The sequence below is a fragment of the Acipenser ruthenus genome, chromosome 41 (genome assembly GCF_902713425.1).
Source record: "Acipenser ruthenus chromosome 41, fAciRut3.2 maternal haplotype, whole genome shotgun sequence".
Lineage (NCBI taxonomy): Eukaryota > Metazoa > Chordata > Actinopteri > Acipenseriformes > Acipenseridae > Acipenser > Acipenser ruthenus.
This window is the reverse complement of record NC_081229.1, coordinates 5,033,522-5,053,831: the sequence shown is the minus strand read 5'-3', so window position 1 is coordinate 5,053,831 and position 20,310 is coordinate 5,033,522. Positions and strand designations below refer to the sequence as shown.

At 40.2% G+C, this 20,310-nt stretch overlaps 1 protein-coding gene across 2 annotated transcripts; it reads left to right on the top strand.

Moving 5' to 3' along the window:
- Positions 1-1,559: 1,559 nt before the first annotated feature.
- Positions 1,560-20,142, top strand: LOC131709093 (uncharacterized). Of its 2 annotated transcripts, XM_059010962.1 has the most exons (7): positions 1,560-1,664; positions 6,802-6,977; positions 12,898-13,200; positions 16,433-16,729; positions 17,666-17,773; positions 17,883-17,947; positions 18,794-20,142. In XM_059010962.1, exons 2-7 carry the CDS (start codon positions 6,905-6,907, stop codon positions 18,908-18,910), a joined length of 963 nt encoding a protein of 320 aa, XP_058866945.1. In that variant the 5' UTR covers positions 1,560-1,664; positions 6,802-6,904; the 3' UTR covers positions 18,911-20,142. The 2 variants fall into 2 exon arrangements, with proteins under 2 accessions (XP_058866945.1, XP_058866946.1); XM_059010963.1 differs by lacking the exon at positions 6,802-6,977 and having other exon boundaries at positions 18,794-20,140.
- The last annotated feature ends 168 nt before the right edge of the window (positions 20,143-20,310 follow it).

The following is a 20,310-nucleotide window of genomic DNA, read 5'->3' as shown; positions in this document are numbered from 1 at the left end:
TCTATAGTTCTGAGGACAGCAATACACCAAACCTTATCCAGTGTAAAGATCTTCTCAATCAAATTTTTCAGGTGTTACAACCCTTATAAAAGTTTTTCATAGTAAAAGCCAACAGCTATGGCCAAACGTTTTGCATCATCCTATAGAATTAACTAATGAACCTGCTGAATAATGTCACGTTAACATATTGAATTACATACCGCTTTGTAGATTTCCATATACTTGATGACTTTTGCAATATCATTTTGTAGTTTATTTGATTACATGTTGTTAAATAAAATACTTAAATAATCTTTATCATTTTTAATTTGTTATTATTGTGTCTCAATTCAAAAATAGGTCATGCAAAACTTTTGGCCATAGCTGTAGCAAAGTGTAATAAAGCACAGTGAAAGCATGGTAAAGCATAGGTAAGCATTGCACAGAAGAGCTAGGTATGGTAAAGCATATTGAAAAACAAGGCAAATTGTGGTGAACTTTTATAAGGGAGAGCCTACAATGTGGCAGTGATTCCAGGGCCAACAGGAAGTCCCCTGACTGGCGTGAGCTCTATCCCTGACGTCACTTCCTCTGCTGCTCGCTTGCTCCTCTTGACGTATACGACAGCTCCGATGATGGCGGGGATTATGAGAACAGCACAGAAGATGAAGACTCTGATTATCAATTCCACTTTAGAGACGGACACTGAAAGAAAAAGAATTAGTGCAATTAAACTACTTCTGTCTGATGCATGTCTGTGTTTCTGTGCCCCATGTTAAACTAGCAAAGACCAGTAAAGACCACGTTTGGTATTTGATGCTTATTAAAATGCCACCCACAATGTCATGGACTTCAGAAGACAAGCAGGAAAGTTTCATGGCCTATATCTATTATTTAAGAGCTGTTATTATTAGCGGTGTTAACTTGTTTGTTTAATTTCTGAAAGAAAAGGGGTGTGTTGTAGTTAAGGAACAACTAAAAAAAAGTATTTAAATATCAACGACAAGAAGGAAACTGCAGTGTCCCTTATGCTCAGCTTTAGCACGGTAGAATTCAAAAGCAACTTTTCATTCAATTTCCGAGCATGAAGAGACGAGAACAATTTTGCTTAAAAATGTTCCAAGAGATAAATTCACAGTAACGAAACACACTAAAGTCTATATATATATATATATATATATATATATATATATATATATATATATATATATATATATATATATATATATATATATATATATATATATTTAGTTTGGAGAGTAGTGTAGCGTTTCGCCGGAGGCTAGAGATGGAGAAGACACGCTGCTTTCAGTTTAATTATTTTGGACGCAATCTCCGCATCCTTGAGACCACTGCTCTACCAAATTCACAGCATGCCACACACCACACCACTGAACGCCGCTGTAGCATCTCCTATAGACTTAGCCCGACGCCTTATGCAAATAGGGTACCAGGCTCCACACACCAGGACCAATGGGCACAGACAAATAAACAACAACCAATTAGGATGCACAGATAACAACCAATGGGAACAGACCAGGTTACTTGGTACAGGGGGGTGCGTTCACGAGAGGCAAACTTTGCTAAGTATGCAGATTCAGAAAATTGATGGCTACTTGCTCGATTCTGTGCAGAATAACGAAAGTCTGCGTGTCGTGATCGCACCCAGGGATACACACACAAAGGTAAACAAGCAATGGCGGAATACAGACTGCAAACACAAACAGACAGCAGGGGGTACGGTACATGAACACAATACTTTTATAAACTAAAACTAATAACACGTTAGAAAAATAAGAGATTTAGAAAGCGACGTGAACCAAAAATGCATAAATGCAGCCATGAAAATAACCAACTGAAAAAAAGCAGATGGGTATTAAGGATTACTTCAAGGTAATGGACAAAGTCTGAAAATGAAAGCTAAGTAAGCTTTTTTCTTTGTTCACAATTGTAATATATTGCCTCGCTTTGCTAAAGTGAAACTTTTTTTTCTTTGCTATGGACTGGAGAAGAGGGATACAGTGGAAAGGTATTAACCCAAGGGAAGACTATTGTTACCGGTGGGGCTGTAATGGTAACAGTGGGTCAATTGCAACGAACTGAAAGCAGCATACTAACGGGATGATTGGTATTTAACTTGCGTACTAAACTAGTACGCAAGTTAAATACCAATTGCAACGAACTTGGAGGCTGAAGTTAGTCCCCAGCTGCGTACTAAAAAAGGTCTTAATTGCAACGAACCCAAAAATAACTGCTGCTGCCCTCTAGAGGAAACTAAGCGCGGGACTAACTTAATCTAACTCTTGCTATGGACTAAGAATTTTAATATCGTACTAAGTGGAAGACATGTGAAAGTGCCAGAATGTACTGGCAGTTTATTTTTGCTGAAATAATAATGTGTGCATATAACACACACACACACACACACACACACACACACACACACACACACACACACACACACATATATATATATATATATATATATATATATATATATATATATATATATATCTCATATCTATATTTGAAGCATCTGCTGCCTGTACGGATATTGTAATAGTAAAATAAAATTACATTACGACTACAATACTGTTAACTACTAATAATGAAGGAAGGTGTCGACAGCATTACAGTCATGTATGTAGAGCCTGTAGTATGCGATAGTAGCTTTCACATTTGAGAGACGGGTTTTTTTTTGGGGGGGTGGGGGGGCAGAAAGTCTTTTCATTCAAAAACAGAATTCAAAATTAAACCAGCTTTGCGGTTCTGATAATGAATGAATGAAAGAATGATTCAGAGCCCCCTTCAGTTCCTGTTTGGTAACAACAACAATGCTCGATCCTTAGTACTGTACTAAATCTGGGGATCAGCTAGTCTCCAACTTTGTTCCGTTTGTTTTTTCGATTCAATTGGTACTAACTTAGTACGCAGCTGGGGATGATCCCGAGATAGTACCGTACTAGCTAGTTCGTTGCAATTGACCCAGCAGTCTTCCCGAGGAGCATTTCATTTTCCACTATGAGCTGAGTCTGCAGTACATATTTAATATGGGTCAGTCAAAATAATATGATAGGCAGGTTGGACAGTAATTATGACTTTAAATACTGTAAAGCCATAAATATTTGTGTTTTTCGCATATGGAAAAAAAAAATGTAAACATTTTTGGCACGAATATTTTAGTGCTGTACATATAATGAAGTAATATATTACTACCAGTGCAACATTTCCGGAGCAAAATAGTTTTATGGGTGTGATTCACCAAATATTTTGGTCGCAAATATTTATGGCTTCACAGTATTTTGTTTAAATGTAGCTGATACAGCAAAAATAAATAACTAAAAAACATAAATAAATAACAGAACATTTTTTTGAAGTTCATACCGCTAGTTTTTTTCTTTCTTTTGTAGTATGTTTTGTAATTCATTTTCTGTTAAGTCACAGAATCACCATTCAGCAGTTTTTTCATTCAGCCATTTTATCTCTTGTTAGGAGAGGAGGTGGAGGGCCAGTGATGTGAACCAATCACATGACAGATAGAAGCTGTTGCCCGGTGGTGTAAGGATGTTAGGGCAATAGTTAGTTCAATCTATTTTTCTTCCTATGATGAGGTTTTGACCAATCACAGGCCAAAATTTCCAACCACTGACATCGTGAGGGAGAAAAAGCGGACAGCATATGTTGGTTAGTGTTGGTGGTGTGAGCGTGCAACCTCAAGGACCCTAGTGCCTTTTGAAGGCATAGAAGGATCTACGACATTAAGTCGATAGAACCTGGTAAATGTATGCAGAATAGCCCAGCTAGCCGCAGTACAGATATCAGTCAACGAGGCACCTCTAAAGAGGGCCCATGATGTTGCCACACCTCTGGTAGAGTGCGCAGCCACCATCCCAGGTGGGGTTATGCCGGCATTAGTATATGCAGTCGAAACCGTGTCCACAATCCAATGGGACAGTCGCTGCTTAGAGAGGGCTTGACCTCTGGTCCATTCACCATGACAAACGAAGAGCTGGTCAGACTGACGCAGCGCTCTCGTTGTATCCACATAGCATCTCATTGCCCGAACCAAGCAGAGGGAATTTAATCTCCTCTCCAACACCTCCATTATTATTATTATTATTATTATTATTATTATTATTATTATTATTATTATTATTATTATTATTATCTATTTCTTAGCAGACACCCTTATCCAGGGCGACTTACAATCGCAAGCAAATACATTTCAAGTGTTACAATACAAGTAATACAATAAGAGCAAGAAATACAATAATTTTTGTTCAAGTGTGACAAACCACAATTCAATAATACAACAGATAATAGTGATAGTTACATCAGGATATGATTAAGTACAAAATACTACAGGTTAAACACTTGGCAGATTTCAGTATTCTGAAGTACAGGGTTATATGCAGTAAAATAGGAGGCAGATAAGAGCAAAATAAAGCACATTTAAATGAAGGGTGATAGTGTCCCAGTATACAAACAGAGGAGTTCTACAGGTGCTGTTTGAAGAGGTAAGTCTTAAGGAGGCGCCAGAATGTGGTCAGGGACTGGGCAGTCCTGACATCTGTAGGAAGGTCATTCCACCACTGCGGAGCAAGGGTGGAGAAGGAGCGGGCTCTGGAGGCAGGGGAGCGTAGCGGAGGTAGAGCCAGTCTTCTAGTGCAGGCGGAGCGGAGAGGTCGAGTGGGGGTGTAGGGAGAGATGAGGGTCTGGAGGTAGCTGGGTGCAGTTTGGTCAAGGCATCTGTAGGCTAGTACAAGAGTCTTGAACTGGATGCGAGCGGTGATTGGGAGCCAGTGGAGCGAGCGGAGTAGTGGAGTAGCGTGGGCGAAGCGAGGTAGAGAGACCAGGCGGGCAGCAGAGTTCTGGATGAGCTGGAGCGGACGGGTGGCGGACGCAGGGAGGCCAGCCAGGAGGGAGTTGCAGTAGTCTAGGCGGGAGAGTACCAGGGCCTGGACCAGGAGCTGGGTAGCATAGTTGGTGAAGGGAGGGGGGTGGAAAGCCTCTAGTTCCACAGACTGATTCAAGAGAAAAACTGTAATCACCTTCGGAAGGAAAGCAGGGTTTGTGTGCAACGACACCCTGTTTCCATTGTTCTGAATACGCATACAGGAACTGTGCAGGACAGTGCCTGTAGCTCACTCGGGAGCAGTACAGGGGAACGCACGGTGCAGCGCGGCAATAACCTGGTTCTGGACCCCGTGCAGTCACACAACGTGGCAGCACATAGCATATGCCAGGGTGGAGCACATGCTCGAGGAGCTGCGGCTTGTTAGACAGGATGAAAAGTGTACTGCTTTTTTATTTTTTTATTTTAATTGCAAAGGCAGTAAAAGGAAAAAATAGAGGCTTACACACACAGCGATTCAGCTATGGGAGAAACAAATTCACCATGCCAGGTTGGTGACCAAGCACGCCGAACAGGCGGGCTGAAAAAAGCTGTTGGATTCAACTCAACAGCGGGAGCAAAACTCGAGAGAGAGAGCTGTTTTGCACAGGCTCGATCACAGCAACTGGACAAGGGTGTCTAGCCTGGACTGCGCAGCCTATAGCGAAGTGGAGCACCGTCTACAGGCAGAGGGCATCGAGGCATCAGGAGTATCGAGGGCACTTGAGGATGCCGAAGCACCGAGGCAATGGAGCACTGTGAGGCACCGAGGCCACCGATGCAGGGGAGCGCTTGAGCACCAAGGCTATAAGTCACCGAGGCTCTGAGGCACTGAGGACCTGCTCTGCTTCGCCTGGGGTCGCTGCCAGTCCTGCTTTGCCGCCGGAAATACTGTGGCCGGAGCCCCACAGAGGGGAGCTGCCAGCCATGAAGAAGGGGGGAGAGATCAGGAGACCACCTTCCCCCGCAGCACTTTTGCTACAGGAAATTCGCTGGCTGGAGCCCCACAAGAGGGAGTTGCCGGCTACAGTGAAGGGGGGTAAGGTCAGGAGACCACCCCCACAGACAGCCGGCTGATTGCCAGGATTACCTTGGCCGGAGGACCCGGCCTGTGTGTAGTCAGCCAGGCCGCTACAGCTGTTGGGAGGACCTCCCACCGTGGCCGCCACCCTTGGCCAATTGCTGCCTCTGTTCCAGGGCTGGGACGGTGAATCCAGCACTTTGGGACTGGGGGGGGGGGGGGGGCTGGGAGGGGGGTGTATGCTGCGTGTCCTCTAGTATTATAAAGAGAGTGACTCATCTTATATAGTCTATGAGCCCCATGTCCTCTAGTATTATAGAGAGTGACTCATCTTATATATTCTATGAGCTCCATGTCTTTCTTTAATGATGTAGAGAAGCTCCTCTTGTATAGAGTCTATGAGCCCCATGTCCTCTAGTATTATAGAGAGTGACTCCTGTTATATAGAGTCTATGAGCTCCATGCTTCTACTCTCATCCTGTAGAGATCGGCTGCTCTTGGGTCCAGTCTATTCAGCTCTCTGAATTCAGGATGGACCTCCCCCTCCCTGCTTGTACCTGTGATGTTTGAGGAGCTATACTTCTTTTCAAACCTTTACTTCCAGCACCCTGCTCTCCAATTCATTAGAGAGAAAGACAGGAATACAGCACACAGATTCCTTTTGAAATTTTACCTACAGGTTCCCAGACTGAGAGAATAAATCAAATAAAATCAGAAAAGAGTGATCAGGGGTGTGGAAAGTTTACTGCTGGAAAATGGCCAAGATGAAACCACTGCCTGATTGAGCAAGCAAGCCGGACATGACTTATTTTTTGCTTTGCTATTAGAAGTACTTCTCTTCTATTGGGTATGACGTTTCTATTCACTGGAATCAAGTGGTTGATTATCCTCCTGTCTCTCAATACAGGAAACTCTCTCATCTTACTGAGCCACTTCTCCTTCCTTTGCTAAAGCTTCCATACTGTAGCTGTGATCTGATCATTTCTTTTTTTTTAAACCGAAGACTGAAAATGGAAAAGCAGCTCTGTGATTTACTTGTGCACCTGATTCTGCTTACCTGGGGTTTCGGAGCTGGTGTTGCTGGTAAGCGCTGGTGTTTTGGGGGTTTAAAAAGTCAAGCAGAAAAACAGTTTCTGTCTTCCTGTCTCAGCGTTGAAAATAAGAATATAAAATAAAAAATGAGAATTAGGGCAATGTGGTCTCCTCACAGCACAGCTATCACAATAGAAAGAGACTGCGTTACAGCGGACATTTATACAAGAGACTAAACAACATAAATAGCTTTATCTATCTCTATCTATCTATCTATCTATCTATCTATCTATCTATCTATCTATCTATCTATCTATCTATAGGTTTAGAATATGGTATGGGGTGCTGTACAATGCCGGCTGATATCCACTCCATGGTCTTATTGTCCTTCTACAGCACCCTGTCGTATATTTTTATTAGTATGTCCTTAAATAAGAATAATTCCAGTATAGCTCATTTTAATGACTGAGTCACATCACTATCATGGTCTACTATGTATTCTGTGTGTGTATATATATATATATATATGTTACACATACAGTCACATTTGAGTCATCGCCAATAAAAATAACCATTTCGAGATCTGAGCATTTACAAATTATCAAAAAAATGAAAGGTTATTTTGGTCTTTGAGCAAATTATTTTGATCAAATTGCGAAATGGAAAATATCAAAGATTCAAAGACCTAAACAGAAAGGAAGAAAAAGTCATTTCGGTCTTTAAGCAACTTATGTTCCTCAAATTGCGAAATGGAAAATACTAAACCAGCAAAGAACAAAGCTTTGAGTAAAACGATGTAACAAATTGCGAAATGCTCTTTGATTAAATGCGCAGTTCCCAAACAGATTTTGAAGATGCTGCTCAATCTGCTAATAGCAATTAATTGCGGCGTGTTAAAAATGGGGATCAAGTGAAATACAAACTTTTTAATATGATATTTTTTATTGAATGAACATAAAATCAGTAAACTATATTCATGAGATACACGTCATTAATTCATTATTTATGTATTTATTATTTATGCAGGAAGTTAACCCATTGAGACTGTGGCCTATTTTGCAATGGGGGTTGTGGTAAGCAATTTAGGAAGATATTGACCTCAAACATTAAACTTCATGCGAAATAACATTCATAATGTTCTTGCCTTGTTATTTATAAAATACAGTTCTGGAGGAAAAAACGAACACAATTAAAAATTGATTGTTTTATTCATATTATAAGACAACTGTATACACAGTACTTAAACTGCAAAATCAAATGTCAATCCATGTTTGTCTAATCACTGTTTTTTAAGCAAAAGAGAGAAAAAAGAAAGAAACAAAAGTATGCTTCTTAAACGTTTAATATTGTTATCAATCATAGGAATGGGTGAACTGCCACTTTTTAAAAAACAGGTTTTGCATACCCCGATGTCATGCCTGTGGAATAAGAACATAAGAAAGTTTACAAACGAGAGGAGGCCATTCAGCCCATCTTGCTCGTTTGGGTGTTAGTAGCTTATTGATCCCAGAATCTCATCAAGCAGCTTCTTGAAGGATCCCAGGGTGTCAGCTTCAACAACATTGCTGAGGAGTTGGTTCCAGACCCTCACAATTCTCTGTGTAAAAAAGTGCCTCCTATTTTCTGTTCTGAATGCCCCTTTATCTAATCTCCATTTGTGACCCCTGGTCCTTGTTTCTTTTTTCAGGTCAAAAAAGTCCCCTGGGTCGACATTGTCTATACCTTTTAGGATTTTGAATGCTTGAATCAGATCGCCACGTAGTCTTCTTTGTTCAAGACTGAACAGATTCAATTCTTTTAGCCTGTCTGCATACAATTATTCCAATGTATTGGAATAAAGATGGAGACTGCTTTTTGACAGCAAGAAACGCTTCTTAAAGGTTTTTATTTGAGGTGATGACAACATTTGCATAGCCCCAGAATCAGCTTCTGCTGCTGTACAAAAAAACAAAGGTTTTTTTTTTTTTTTTTTGGTACTTTGTCCAAATTAGGAATGAACTGTCGGACAATTTAAATTCAATTCGACTGTAAAGAGAAAAGGCTGCTCCCCCGGATGTGACTAATAGGTTAGAACAAATGATTGTTGTGTTAGTTAGCTGGTTGCTTGCATGCTCATGGTATGGACGTCCAGCGGATGTTCTGTGCTGGAGCTGAAGCACCACGTTGAGAGTTCTGCAACTGAGGAAACATTCAGTTAATAATCAGTGAGTGCTGACATTGTGACCCTGCATTGATAGACAATAAATGTATTGGAATTGCTATAAACGCTTGTCGTGTACTCCATTTAACCCATGGTGCATGCATATATATATAATATATATATATATATATACTGCAGATACTGGGATCCAGATGGAAAGGTTACATGTATAAAGAGACCGGGGTCAGCTTGCTCTATGTCATTTTTGCGAGATGTAGGGGTTCTGATGTGTCTAACTAGTGGATTAAGCAGGTTTAGTCCCCTTGATTGAATTAAAGTTACTACAGCTGCTTATCCTGATTTCAGCATACCAGATGTAAATCATAACAGGTAAATCATCCTTTGTTCTCCAGGAAACGCTCCATGAGGGTTAGTGTGTCCACCTCCATTCTCCAAAAAAAAAGAAAAAGTTTTACCTGCAGCACATCTCCTGGCCTGAGTATGTGGAGGCGCTGTTAACCCACTTACAACAGCATATGTCACAGATGGCTTGGAGGGTGATGTCAGACCAGGAAGTAGACACAGGCTCAGTACTGTGGGGGGAGGTGCAAATGTGCAAATTAAATAAACCAAACACAAACCAAACGGCACTGTGGCCAAAATAAACAGGCAGAATAATTCAACAAGTATCGTGCTGATCTAAATCCAGCACCAGCAGCAATTGTTTTAGTTTGTTCATTCTTACTTCCTTCTCTCTGTCTCCTTTTTCCTCTACTTCAACAACCCATCAGCAAAAGCTGCAGCTATATATATCATGGTCGAGGGATTAACTGGTTGTCAATTACCTTGTTTATCCTGCGATCACATTCCATACAGGTTTTCTCATGAGCGTGGTCGACAGCCAACTTGTCAAGAAATTATTAGCTGCCGATCACGCATTCTTACGGGATGAATTTGGCAGAGACGAGAGGAAATCATCGTTCTCGTGCCAACTACACTGAACTAAAATACAGTAATCTGTCACGTATCCGACTGCAGTGGGACCAGAGTAAGGGCGGATATGTAAAAGGTTGGATAAATGAATGAAGAAGATACAGGGTATTAATGCTTGTGACAGGGTAGTCATCTGCCATGTGGCTGCGTGCATTCGCTGCTGAGTAAAAGGCAGGAGATCAAGACGGAGGTTGAAGTTGATAAGCCCCGCTTATATATAAATGATTTCCATTACACGAGAGTAGATGTTAAAACTTCATGCTGATTTGAACTCAGCTCTCGCCAAGGTAAGCACCAACTAAGACGTAGCTTTACAGTAAACTAATGTGATCCATCTGTGTCTCCATCCATTTGCGCTTCCTTCCATATGATGATGTCGATATCCTTCTGTCTGGTGTTGATGGCTGAAGTGTAGTGCTGGCTCCAGGGATCAGCTTATTGCCTCCCTAGCGCATCAGCACACACAACGGCTGCGATGCTGGCTCCGGGGATCAACCACAGTGCGGTCTCCCCAGCGCATCAGCATGACAACCGTCTGGATTGAGCTAAGTAGGGTACATCTCTGTGGTCTTCAAGTGGGCTCCTTCCATCCTCGGTGTTTCGTCGACTAGCCCACGACACCGCAAGAGGGCTCGACGATGATTCTGGCTTCCCAGCATCACCCCCCTCCGTCCCCCACTCAACTCAGCCCAGCTTACTTACCCGTACATCAGCGTTTCTTTCTTTCTATTGTGCTTGAGATCCCCAGCCAGAATCTTTCCGTCTCAAACACAGCCAGTTGTTGCTCCTCTCTGCTGCTTCAGATAAGTTCTTCACTGTGCGACACTACTTCAATTATATCAGGTTATTGTTAAGTATGTGGGAAACTACAAAGCGGCATGTCATTTAATATGTTAACATTATTTAGCAGGTTTCATTCGACTTTATGAAGCAAAATGTGTTAATTCTGTAGGTTAATGCAAAACTCTTGGCCATAGCTGTAGGTTAGCCCTCTTTATCAGTCTAACTTGTTCCACTTGTTCTGATAAGTTAAACCAATTACTGGGATCATCTGCTTGGTACTCTGCAATCAGGATAAAGTTAGAACAGATTTAAAGGATTTTCTTCTCCGCATTTCACTGGATGTGGACTAAATCACTGGCACTCTGCAATTGAACCATTGTTTTTTTTTGCTTTTTAAATTCTCATAATTCACACTGAGCTTGGTCACAACCCCCCCCCCCCCACCCCCCCCCGCACATACACACACACACACACACACACACACACAGACACACACACACACACACACACACACTCTCTCAAGCCCTTTGTCCAACAGATCACCTTGACTGTTGTAGACGGACAACTTGAGTGTTTCTTAAAGGAACAGATTTTCCTTTTACAATAAGATTTTTAATATAGTGTAACAGGGCAAGAAGCCCTGTACATGGATTTTGTTTAGTTTTAGAACGGGGTCTCCCCCTCCGCCCCTGTGCAGGGTATTGTATTGTTTTGCATTTGTTTGTTTTAGTTGTGGCAGTAGTAGTCGTATTATTATTATTATTATTATTGTATTTGTTAAAGGTATACATGACGGTGAAGCGCCGTGGGTTGTGTTATTGTATTCATGTATTGAAGATGTAGCCATGTGTTTTTTTTTTATTTTGGTTAGTAGTGTGGATGGGAAACCCCATCCACAGTAATTAATAAACTCGTGTAGATTGTGGCCGAGGGGTAATAGAATAATTACCAGCCAGTTAAACCCCTCGGCCACGATATGAAAGGCTGCAGCTCGCTGCACTCCAGGTGGGTGTTAGAGCGGAGAGAGCGAGCAAGGAGCGAGTGAACGAAACTAAAAGAAAAAATATACAGGAACAGTGAAGGCTACAGCCCAGCCTGACCTGTATTAGTTATTATTTTGTGTTTGTGATTTTGTTTTGTTTGACTGTTTTGTTTTGCTCTGTGAGCACAGTGTTTTTGTTTAAATATTTTATTTATTTTGTATTTGAAACGGCGCCGCCGCGTCTTTCTTTTGTTTAAAACTGTAGACTTGGTGTCAGTATTTTTCCTGTCCCTGCATCTGTCCTGACGTCAAAGCCCAGCCATCCTGTCACATATAGTAATCATACAGGGCTGTGGCGGAGTGTCCCGCCCCTATGTAATATTATTTGTATTTTTGTTTGCGGCGCGGATAAAAGCGCCGTGGCTTTTTTTTTATTGTTTTTATATTTATAATTTAAAACCCTGTGAGGATGCATGACTGATCAGCTACTGATTATTTAACTAGCTGACAGTCATGCATCCTTACCAAACGCGTGCAGACTGTGGCCGAGGGGTAATAAGATAATTAACAGCTAGTTAACCCCTCGGCCAGAGTATAAGAACCTGCAGCTGTCCGTGCTGCAGGGTTGGTTGGTTGGGTGCAGAGAGGAAGTTCGGGGAGATAGAGAGGAGACATAAAAACAATTGCTAAAACTTGCTGGATTAGCCCGCACAACACTTACTTACTTGTTTGTCTATTCGTTTGGCCCTCGTGCCCTTTTGTTTTGTTGTTTTGTTAAAATCATTTGTTTTGTTTATTAAACACGCTGAGTGCCATTGCATTCAGCTTCACCCGCCCATCCACTGTTTTGGATTCAGTTACTTCCTGGTCCGTGATGTCATCACACCTCACCACTGCGAGTCAGCCTGTCACAAGGGCAAACAATTTATTATCAAGTTTTTAAAGTTGGTTAGTTATTATTATTATTATTATTATTATTATTATTATTATTATTATTATTATTATTATTATTATTGCTATCACTGTTATTAGTAGTAGTAATGATGCTATTATTGTTGTTATTATATTTCCAGGTTTGGACCGGTACTCGTCTCTGGGAGAGACTGTTACACTGCCTTGTATGAGATTCCAGGAATATGAAAACTCTTTAATTTATTGGACCTTTAGTCAAAGATCTGAATCTTCTGAGCTGGCCTCGGATGGGATGATTATAGTCAGCCAGCCAGAGAGAGCTGCAAGACTGGAGGTGCTGCCTGACTCGTCTCTGCGGATACACCACCTGCACACAGAGGATGCCGGCCAGTATGAATGCCAACAATATGTAAATGGACAGCTTTATGAAGGAGGAACTCCAGTTGTTCTGAACCTGCTCACCAGTAAGTGTGTTGTAGTGTCTAAAGTATCTATTAGTGGCATTAGAACCAGTTCTATCACCGTAGTTACTGTATCATACACACTCATTTTATTCAACAAAAGTTCTGCAACTTGTGAACAAAAGTTAAATAAAAAAAAATACCTTAAGTCTTAGTCTTGCTTTAAGAATGATACCAGGTTTTGAATTCCATATGCAGGGGCACCCATAGGAAAAGCACAGCTTAGTATTGTAGCGATCCATGTAATTGTGTTTGTACTGTAATTCCAGATGTAATTGTGTTCCCTTCCCACTCTGTATTGTCTCCCCTGTGATTGACTGTTGCTTGTCTGTCCTTATTGGCTGTTGTTTGTCTGTGCCCATTGGTCCTAGTGTGTGCCTGAGGAGCAATGGGATGTGTGCAAGCTCCAGTACCCTATTAGAATAAAGGGGCGGAGCTAAAGTTATAAAAGGCGCTGCTCTGCCAATTTATGTGTTGTTTGATTGCCATGGTTGCTGTGTTCCTGTTTGATTCCTGTGTTGCTGACAGAGCTGTGGACTCTGGCAGGTGCAAGTTGTCAAAGAGCTATTGGCAAACTCAGACCACAACATGGTCTCATTTGAAGTATTTTTTAAAACCCCCAAAGTAATGACTAAAGCTAAGATTTACAATTTTAGAAAAGCAAAATATGAAGGTATGAAACAGATACTAACAGAAGTAGATTGGAGTAAAATAGAGATAACAGCCACAGAAAAAGGATGGCTGTTTTTAAAAAATGTAGTACTAGAGGCGCAGAACAATTACATCCCAAAAGTAGACAAATCTAAAACAAAATGGCCAAAATGGTTTAATAGATCAATTAAAAAAAAATATGCAGTGAAAAAAGGCACTTCACAGAGCGTTTAAAAGGGACCAAAAACAAAGTACACAGAAAGACTACTTGGAACTGCAAACACAAGTCAAAAAGGAAGTTAGAAAGGCCAAGAGAGAGATAGAAATCAATATTGCTAAGGGGGCTAAAACCAATTCCAAAATGTTTTTCCAATATTATAACAGCAAGAGAACATTCAAAGAGGAGGTTAAATGTCTAAGAGACACAAATGGCAAAATCATAGATGAAGAAAAAAATAGCAAATATATTAAATGATTACTTTTCACAGGTTTTTACAAAGGAGGACACGGACAGCATGCCCCACATGTCGACCTGTTCCTATCCAATTTTAAATAACTTTAGCGAAACAGAGGCAGAAGTGTTAAAGGGACTAGGAGCTCTTAAAATAAACAAATTCCCTGGTACAATAGTACTCAAAGAAATGAAAGAAGTTATTTACAAACCGCTAACCAAGATCATGCAACAGTCTCTTGACACAGGGGTTGTACTGACAATAACAAACGTAATACCGATCCACAAAAAGGGAGACAAAACCGAACCAGGTAACTACAGACCAATAAGCCTGACTTCTATTATATGTAAACTTATGGAAACTATAATAAGATCTAAAATGGAAAATTACCTATATGGTAACAGTATCCTGGGAGACAGTCAGCATGGTTTTAGGAAAGGGAGATCGTGTCTAACTAACCTGCTTGACTTTTCTGAGGATGCAACATTGAAAATGGATAATTGTAAAGCATACGACATGGTTTATTTAGATTTCCAGAAAGCTTTTGACAAAGTCCTGCATAAAAGATTAATTCTCAAACTGAACGCAGTAGGGATTCAAGGAAATGCATGCACATGGATTAGGGAGTGGTTAACATGTAGAAAACAGAACGTACTGATTAGCGGAGAAACCTCAAAATAGAGCAAGGTGTACCACAGGGATCAGTATTAGGTCCTCTGCTTTTCCTAATCTACATTAATGATTTAGATTCTGGTATAATAAGCAAACTTGATAAATTTGCAGACTACACAAAAATAGGAGGAGTGGCAAACACTGTTGCAGCAGCAAAGGTCATTCAAAATGATCTAGACAGCATTCAGAACTGGGCAGACACATGGCAAATGACATTTAATAGAGAAAAGTGTAAAGTATTGCATGCAGGCAATAAAAATGTGCATTATAAATATCATATGGGAGATACTGAAATTGAAGAATGGAAATATGAAAAAGACCTAGTTTATGTTGACTCAGAAATGTCTTCATCTAGAACAGGGGTGTGAAACGCAGTTCCTGGAGGGCCGCAGTGTCTCCTGGCTTTCGTTCTACCCGAGCTCTCAATTACTTAATTGGTCTAATTATTTGATTAACTGGACACATTTAACACTTCTCTTCAGGCCTCAAAATGTTTCACAGGTAGTGAATCAAGTGCATTTTTAAAACCATAAACTGTAAAAGACCTTGGAAAATATGAAATATGTCAAATTCAACAAATAATTAGATCAGTTATGTTCATTGAGAGCTTAAGTTGGAATGAAAACCAGAAGACTCTACGGCCCTCGAGGACTGGAGTTTGACACCCCTGCTCTAGACAATGTGGGGAAGCTATATAAAAGGCCAACAAGATGCTTGGATATATTGTGAGAAGTGTTGAATTTAAATCAAGGGAAGTAATGTTAAAACTTTACAATGCATTAGTAAGACCTCACCTGAAATATTGTGTTCAGTTCTGGTCACCTTGTTACAAAAAGGATATTGCTGCTCTAGAAAGAGTGCAAAGAAGAGCAACCAGAATTATCCCGGGTTTAAAAGGCATGTCGTATGCAGACAGGCTAAAAGAATTGAATCTATTCAGTACTGAACAAAGAAGACTACGCGGTGATCTGATTCAAACATTCAAAATCCTAGAAGATATAGACAATGTTGACCCAGGGGACTTTTTTGACCTGAAAAAAGAAACAAGGACCAGGGCTCACAAATGGAGATTAGATAAAGGGGCATTCAGAACAGAAAATAGGAGGCACTTTTTCACACAGAGAATTGTGAGGGTCGGGAACCAACTACCCAGCAATGTTGTTGCAGCTGACACCCTGGGATCCTTCAAGAAGCTGCTTGATGAGATTCTGGGATCAATAAGCTACTAACAACCAAACGAGCAAGATGGGCTGAATGCCCTCCTCTCGTTTGTAAACTTTCTTATGTTCTTAAGTTAGTGTCCAAATAAAATAAAAGATTTGAACAAAGAGCAAGCGTGTCTCTCCTGTTTTCTGCCTCCTGTGAAATGCTACAGTATAATAAAGCACAGTGAAAGCATAGGTTGGCATTGTAAAGTCCAGAGGTCATTAATACAGTTTCTCTTTGGTTTTCTCTTTCAGTTACAGCTGACTCAAGCAGAGACTTAAAGAGAGGCACTGCATTAGCTCTACAGTGCACCCTGGTGTGTAATGGTGGTATTGCAGACTGCAGGTCAGTTCCTGACAATGTTAAACTGACCTGGGTGGATGATGAAGGCACAGCCCTGCAGGGAGACAGGTTCAAGATAACTCCCAGCAGAACACATTCCACTCTGTCCCTGGAGCTGCAGAAATCAGACCATGACAGGAGATGGAGATGCAACCTAACTGAGGGGGGTGCAGTAAAGGCTTCGTATAGCTACACCACTACACTTACAGGTATTATTCATATCATTGCTGAGTGTTTGTGGCTAATATAAGAAGTAACCCAATAAGTATGACCTGTTGTGCACTTTCCTCCGTATGGGTCTCGCATCGTGAAAGAAACACATGTTATAGCACATGGATGTTCACTTTAAAATTATAAATATATTTGTAATTAATTTAGAACAATTTGTAGATTTTATTTTTCACTTTGACATTATGGACTTCTTTTGTGTTGATCAGTGGCAAAAACTCCTAATTAAGTCTTTTTTGATTCCATGTTGTAACACAATAAAATGTGGAAAAGTCCAAGGGGAGTGAATACTTTTGAGAGCCACTGTAGAGAGAGAGAGAGAGACAGACAGTACAGGACAGCACTGGTAACTTACTAGGTCTGTTCACCTGGAAAATGAAATTGTCCCAGCCCTGTTGACTGACAGGAGATGTGTTAACAATTTACAGTTCATTTATTCAACAAGATTTTACCCATTTACCTGTTATCTTTACAACAGACACCAAGAACTCCGGTGTCAATCTGAACATGAATGGCTTAATGATACTAAACTGAAAAAATGTAATAAACTAACAGACACCCAGACAGAATGATACTGTAGTGTCAAACTGAACAGGATCGCGAAACACTGTCTGTCTGAAGCTTTAATAAAACAAAACTATAAATAAGTTAGTAAACTAACACAGACACCAAGACGGAATGACATTGTTGTGTTAAATGGAACAGGATTGTGTGGGCACTGTCTGTCTGCTGTAGCTGTCTGCTGCTTTGAAACTGAACTCCGGGAGAATATTGTTAAACAAACAGCAAGAAGGGGTTATACTGTATCGCTAAACCAAACGGGTGGGGGTGAGCTGTCTGTCTGTCTGTCTGTCTGTCTGTCTGTCTGTCTGTCTGCAGCTCTAATGGACTGATTGTTTTTCTCTCACTCCTCGAAGAAAATCTGGTATTGATTGCAACAGCTTCAGCGGCAGCCATCGCTCTCCTCATAGTTTTGATCCTCGCAGTTGCGTTCTGTGTTTGGAAGAGGAGGAGATCAGATTCAGGTAGGGTTCTTTATTGAATAACTGACTCAAGTCCTGCTGCCATCGATTTCTTCAGCAATCCCTCTCCACAAAGTACAAGCTAAAGGAACATCTCTTCTCCCTTTCACAGATAACCACGTCCAGGTTGAAGAATTAACGAAGGAGTCTGTCAGTGAGATTCCTGCTCAGGTTACGGTAAGAACAGGATGTGTCAATGATAATGAAATGTGTCACAACTTCAAAGAATGTGTCCACAAGCAGATTTAAATCAGATTTGATTTCAATTGCACAGGATCTAAACAAAGGTTCATTTATAAAAATAAATACATAAGTATAATAAAAAATAAAATAAAATATACCGGACCTTAGAATTATAATTAAGAAGAGGGATAACATTTTTATACATTTTAACATAATCTTCATGTCTGAACAATACCAGCGGCGGGCTGACTGATCTGATGAACAGGAGCGACGACACTGTTAAGAGCGCTAGTCGTTTTCTTACTCCTGGTCGTCGCATCCTAAACGATATCGTTCAAGTACACTTTCATCATTGAATTCAGGGAACAAGAGAGCAGGGTTTGCATTGTTTAACGGTTCATCATTTTTAATTTTCACCTGTCGGACAAAACGGTCTGGGATCAGGCACAAATGAACCCTTGGATCTAAATACTGTACATCAATAAAGTTTGAACCGTTGTTTGTGTGGAAATTTCTGAAAAAGCAGAATAACCAGAAAGCCTTGATTTGAATTACAGACTTGTGCACAGTTGGGTGTATATTATTATTAATATTATTATTATTGTTATTCCGTAGTATTAATAGTTTCATAATCATGATCCTGTCACAGTAGTTCCTGACTAATATTTGTTAATGGTGATAGTACCACAAGTTTGAATAGCAAGCAGTATTGCACTTGCCATTAGCCTCATACTGACGACTGATCCAGTGCAACAAATGGTTCTTTCTAATGGATTTCTCTAAAGCAGTTCCTCCAGTATGCATGTGAGCCTGACCTCCCGTTTCTTTCATTAACCACAGGGGGGCGCCGAGGAGAACTACTCCAGCATTCAGTTCAACAACGAGGAAAGAGGACCTGAAAGGAGTCAGGCTCCGGCGGAGGAAAGCAACGGCGTCATTTACTCTGCAATCAGATGATTGGCAGACAATACTGCTCTCTCTGTTACAGCATACAGCATCTATTGGCGCTGTGCGCAAAAAAAAAAAAAATATGCTTTTAAAATTGTATTTTACATTGTAAACAGTCAAGTGACCAGGAATTGCTCCGCTTTGTTTGGTTCATGATGATTTTTAGGGCTCTGTTTTAAAAACATTAAAGTATGTTTTATGGAATGTTTTGATAAAGACGGTTTTGTTTAAGCACATTATGATTAATTAAATCGAGTTTGCAGTTCATAAAACCACTTTGGTCTGTTTTATAGAGTTTCGTTACATAGATGTGCCGATACTCTGTTTACTACTACTATTTTCTGAGTAATTGCCTTTAAGAAATGTGAAATTGTTCAATATTAATTAAATGTAATAAAACATATTGATTCCTCAGCATAAAACAATGCGGTCCCTCGGTTTTAATTGTTTACACAATTATATTTTCTAAGTGATTATTTGTCTTTTATCCTTTTGATATTAAATATATTTATTTTCCCTTAGTTTCCTAGCATCTACGAAATACAGTTAAGATTAGGTCTTGTCTAATGTCTAAGAAAAGAGACCACATAACTCCTGTGCTGGCTTCTCTACAGGCTTCCATTACAATTTAGAGTTGATTATAAGATCCTACTTCTGACTTACAAAACACTTCATGGCCTGGCACCTGATTATCTAAGAGCTCTTGTCCCTATAAGTACCTGGACGTGCTTTGAGGTCGGCTGATTCTGGTCTCCTGTCCCTCCCAAAGACAAAAAGGAAAGGAGGAGCTTCCAGTTACAATGGTCCCCGATTGTGGAGAGAGCTGCCATCTGATATTAAAGATGCAGGGTCTCTTAATATTGTTAAATCAAAATTCAAATCTCACTTTGTTAGACTAGAATTTTATACACGTGCTTTAAAGTGTTCTTTCTTCTCTCTTGATTTCTCTAATATTGAAGGTTTTTATTGTTGTTTTGATTAATTGTACTATAACTTTTTCATTTTTGTTTTATTGGTTTTATTGTAACTTTTGTTTGTATTGGAATTGAGATTCTGTAGTATGAAAGTCGCTATATAAATAAATTAATGTTCAACTATTAAATAGGTTGAGTCCCTTGTTCCCTTCTCCTTGTGTGAAACAGCTTCGGAATAGCTGCTTCTTCAGAATAATCTATTTGCATCTTAGTTTATATATTTCCAATTGTAAATATATTGCCCTTAAAATGAATACACTGATCTATAAGAAATACAAACTGAGAAAAAATAAAGTTAAGCAATAGAGAAAAGAAGAACAAAGTTTCTGTCTTCCCTGTACCCTCAAAATCACACAATACCCTGTTCCACCTGTAGATGGCAGTATAACCCCAGACATCTTGTATTCAGCTCGCTACTGATAACCGTGACATTCA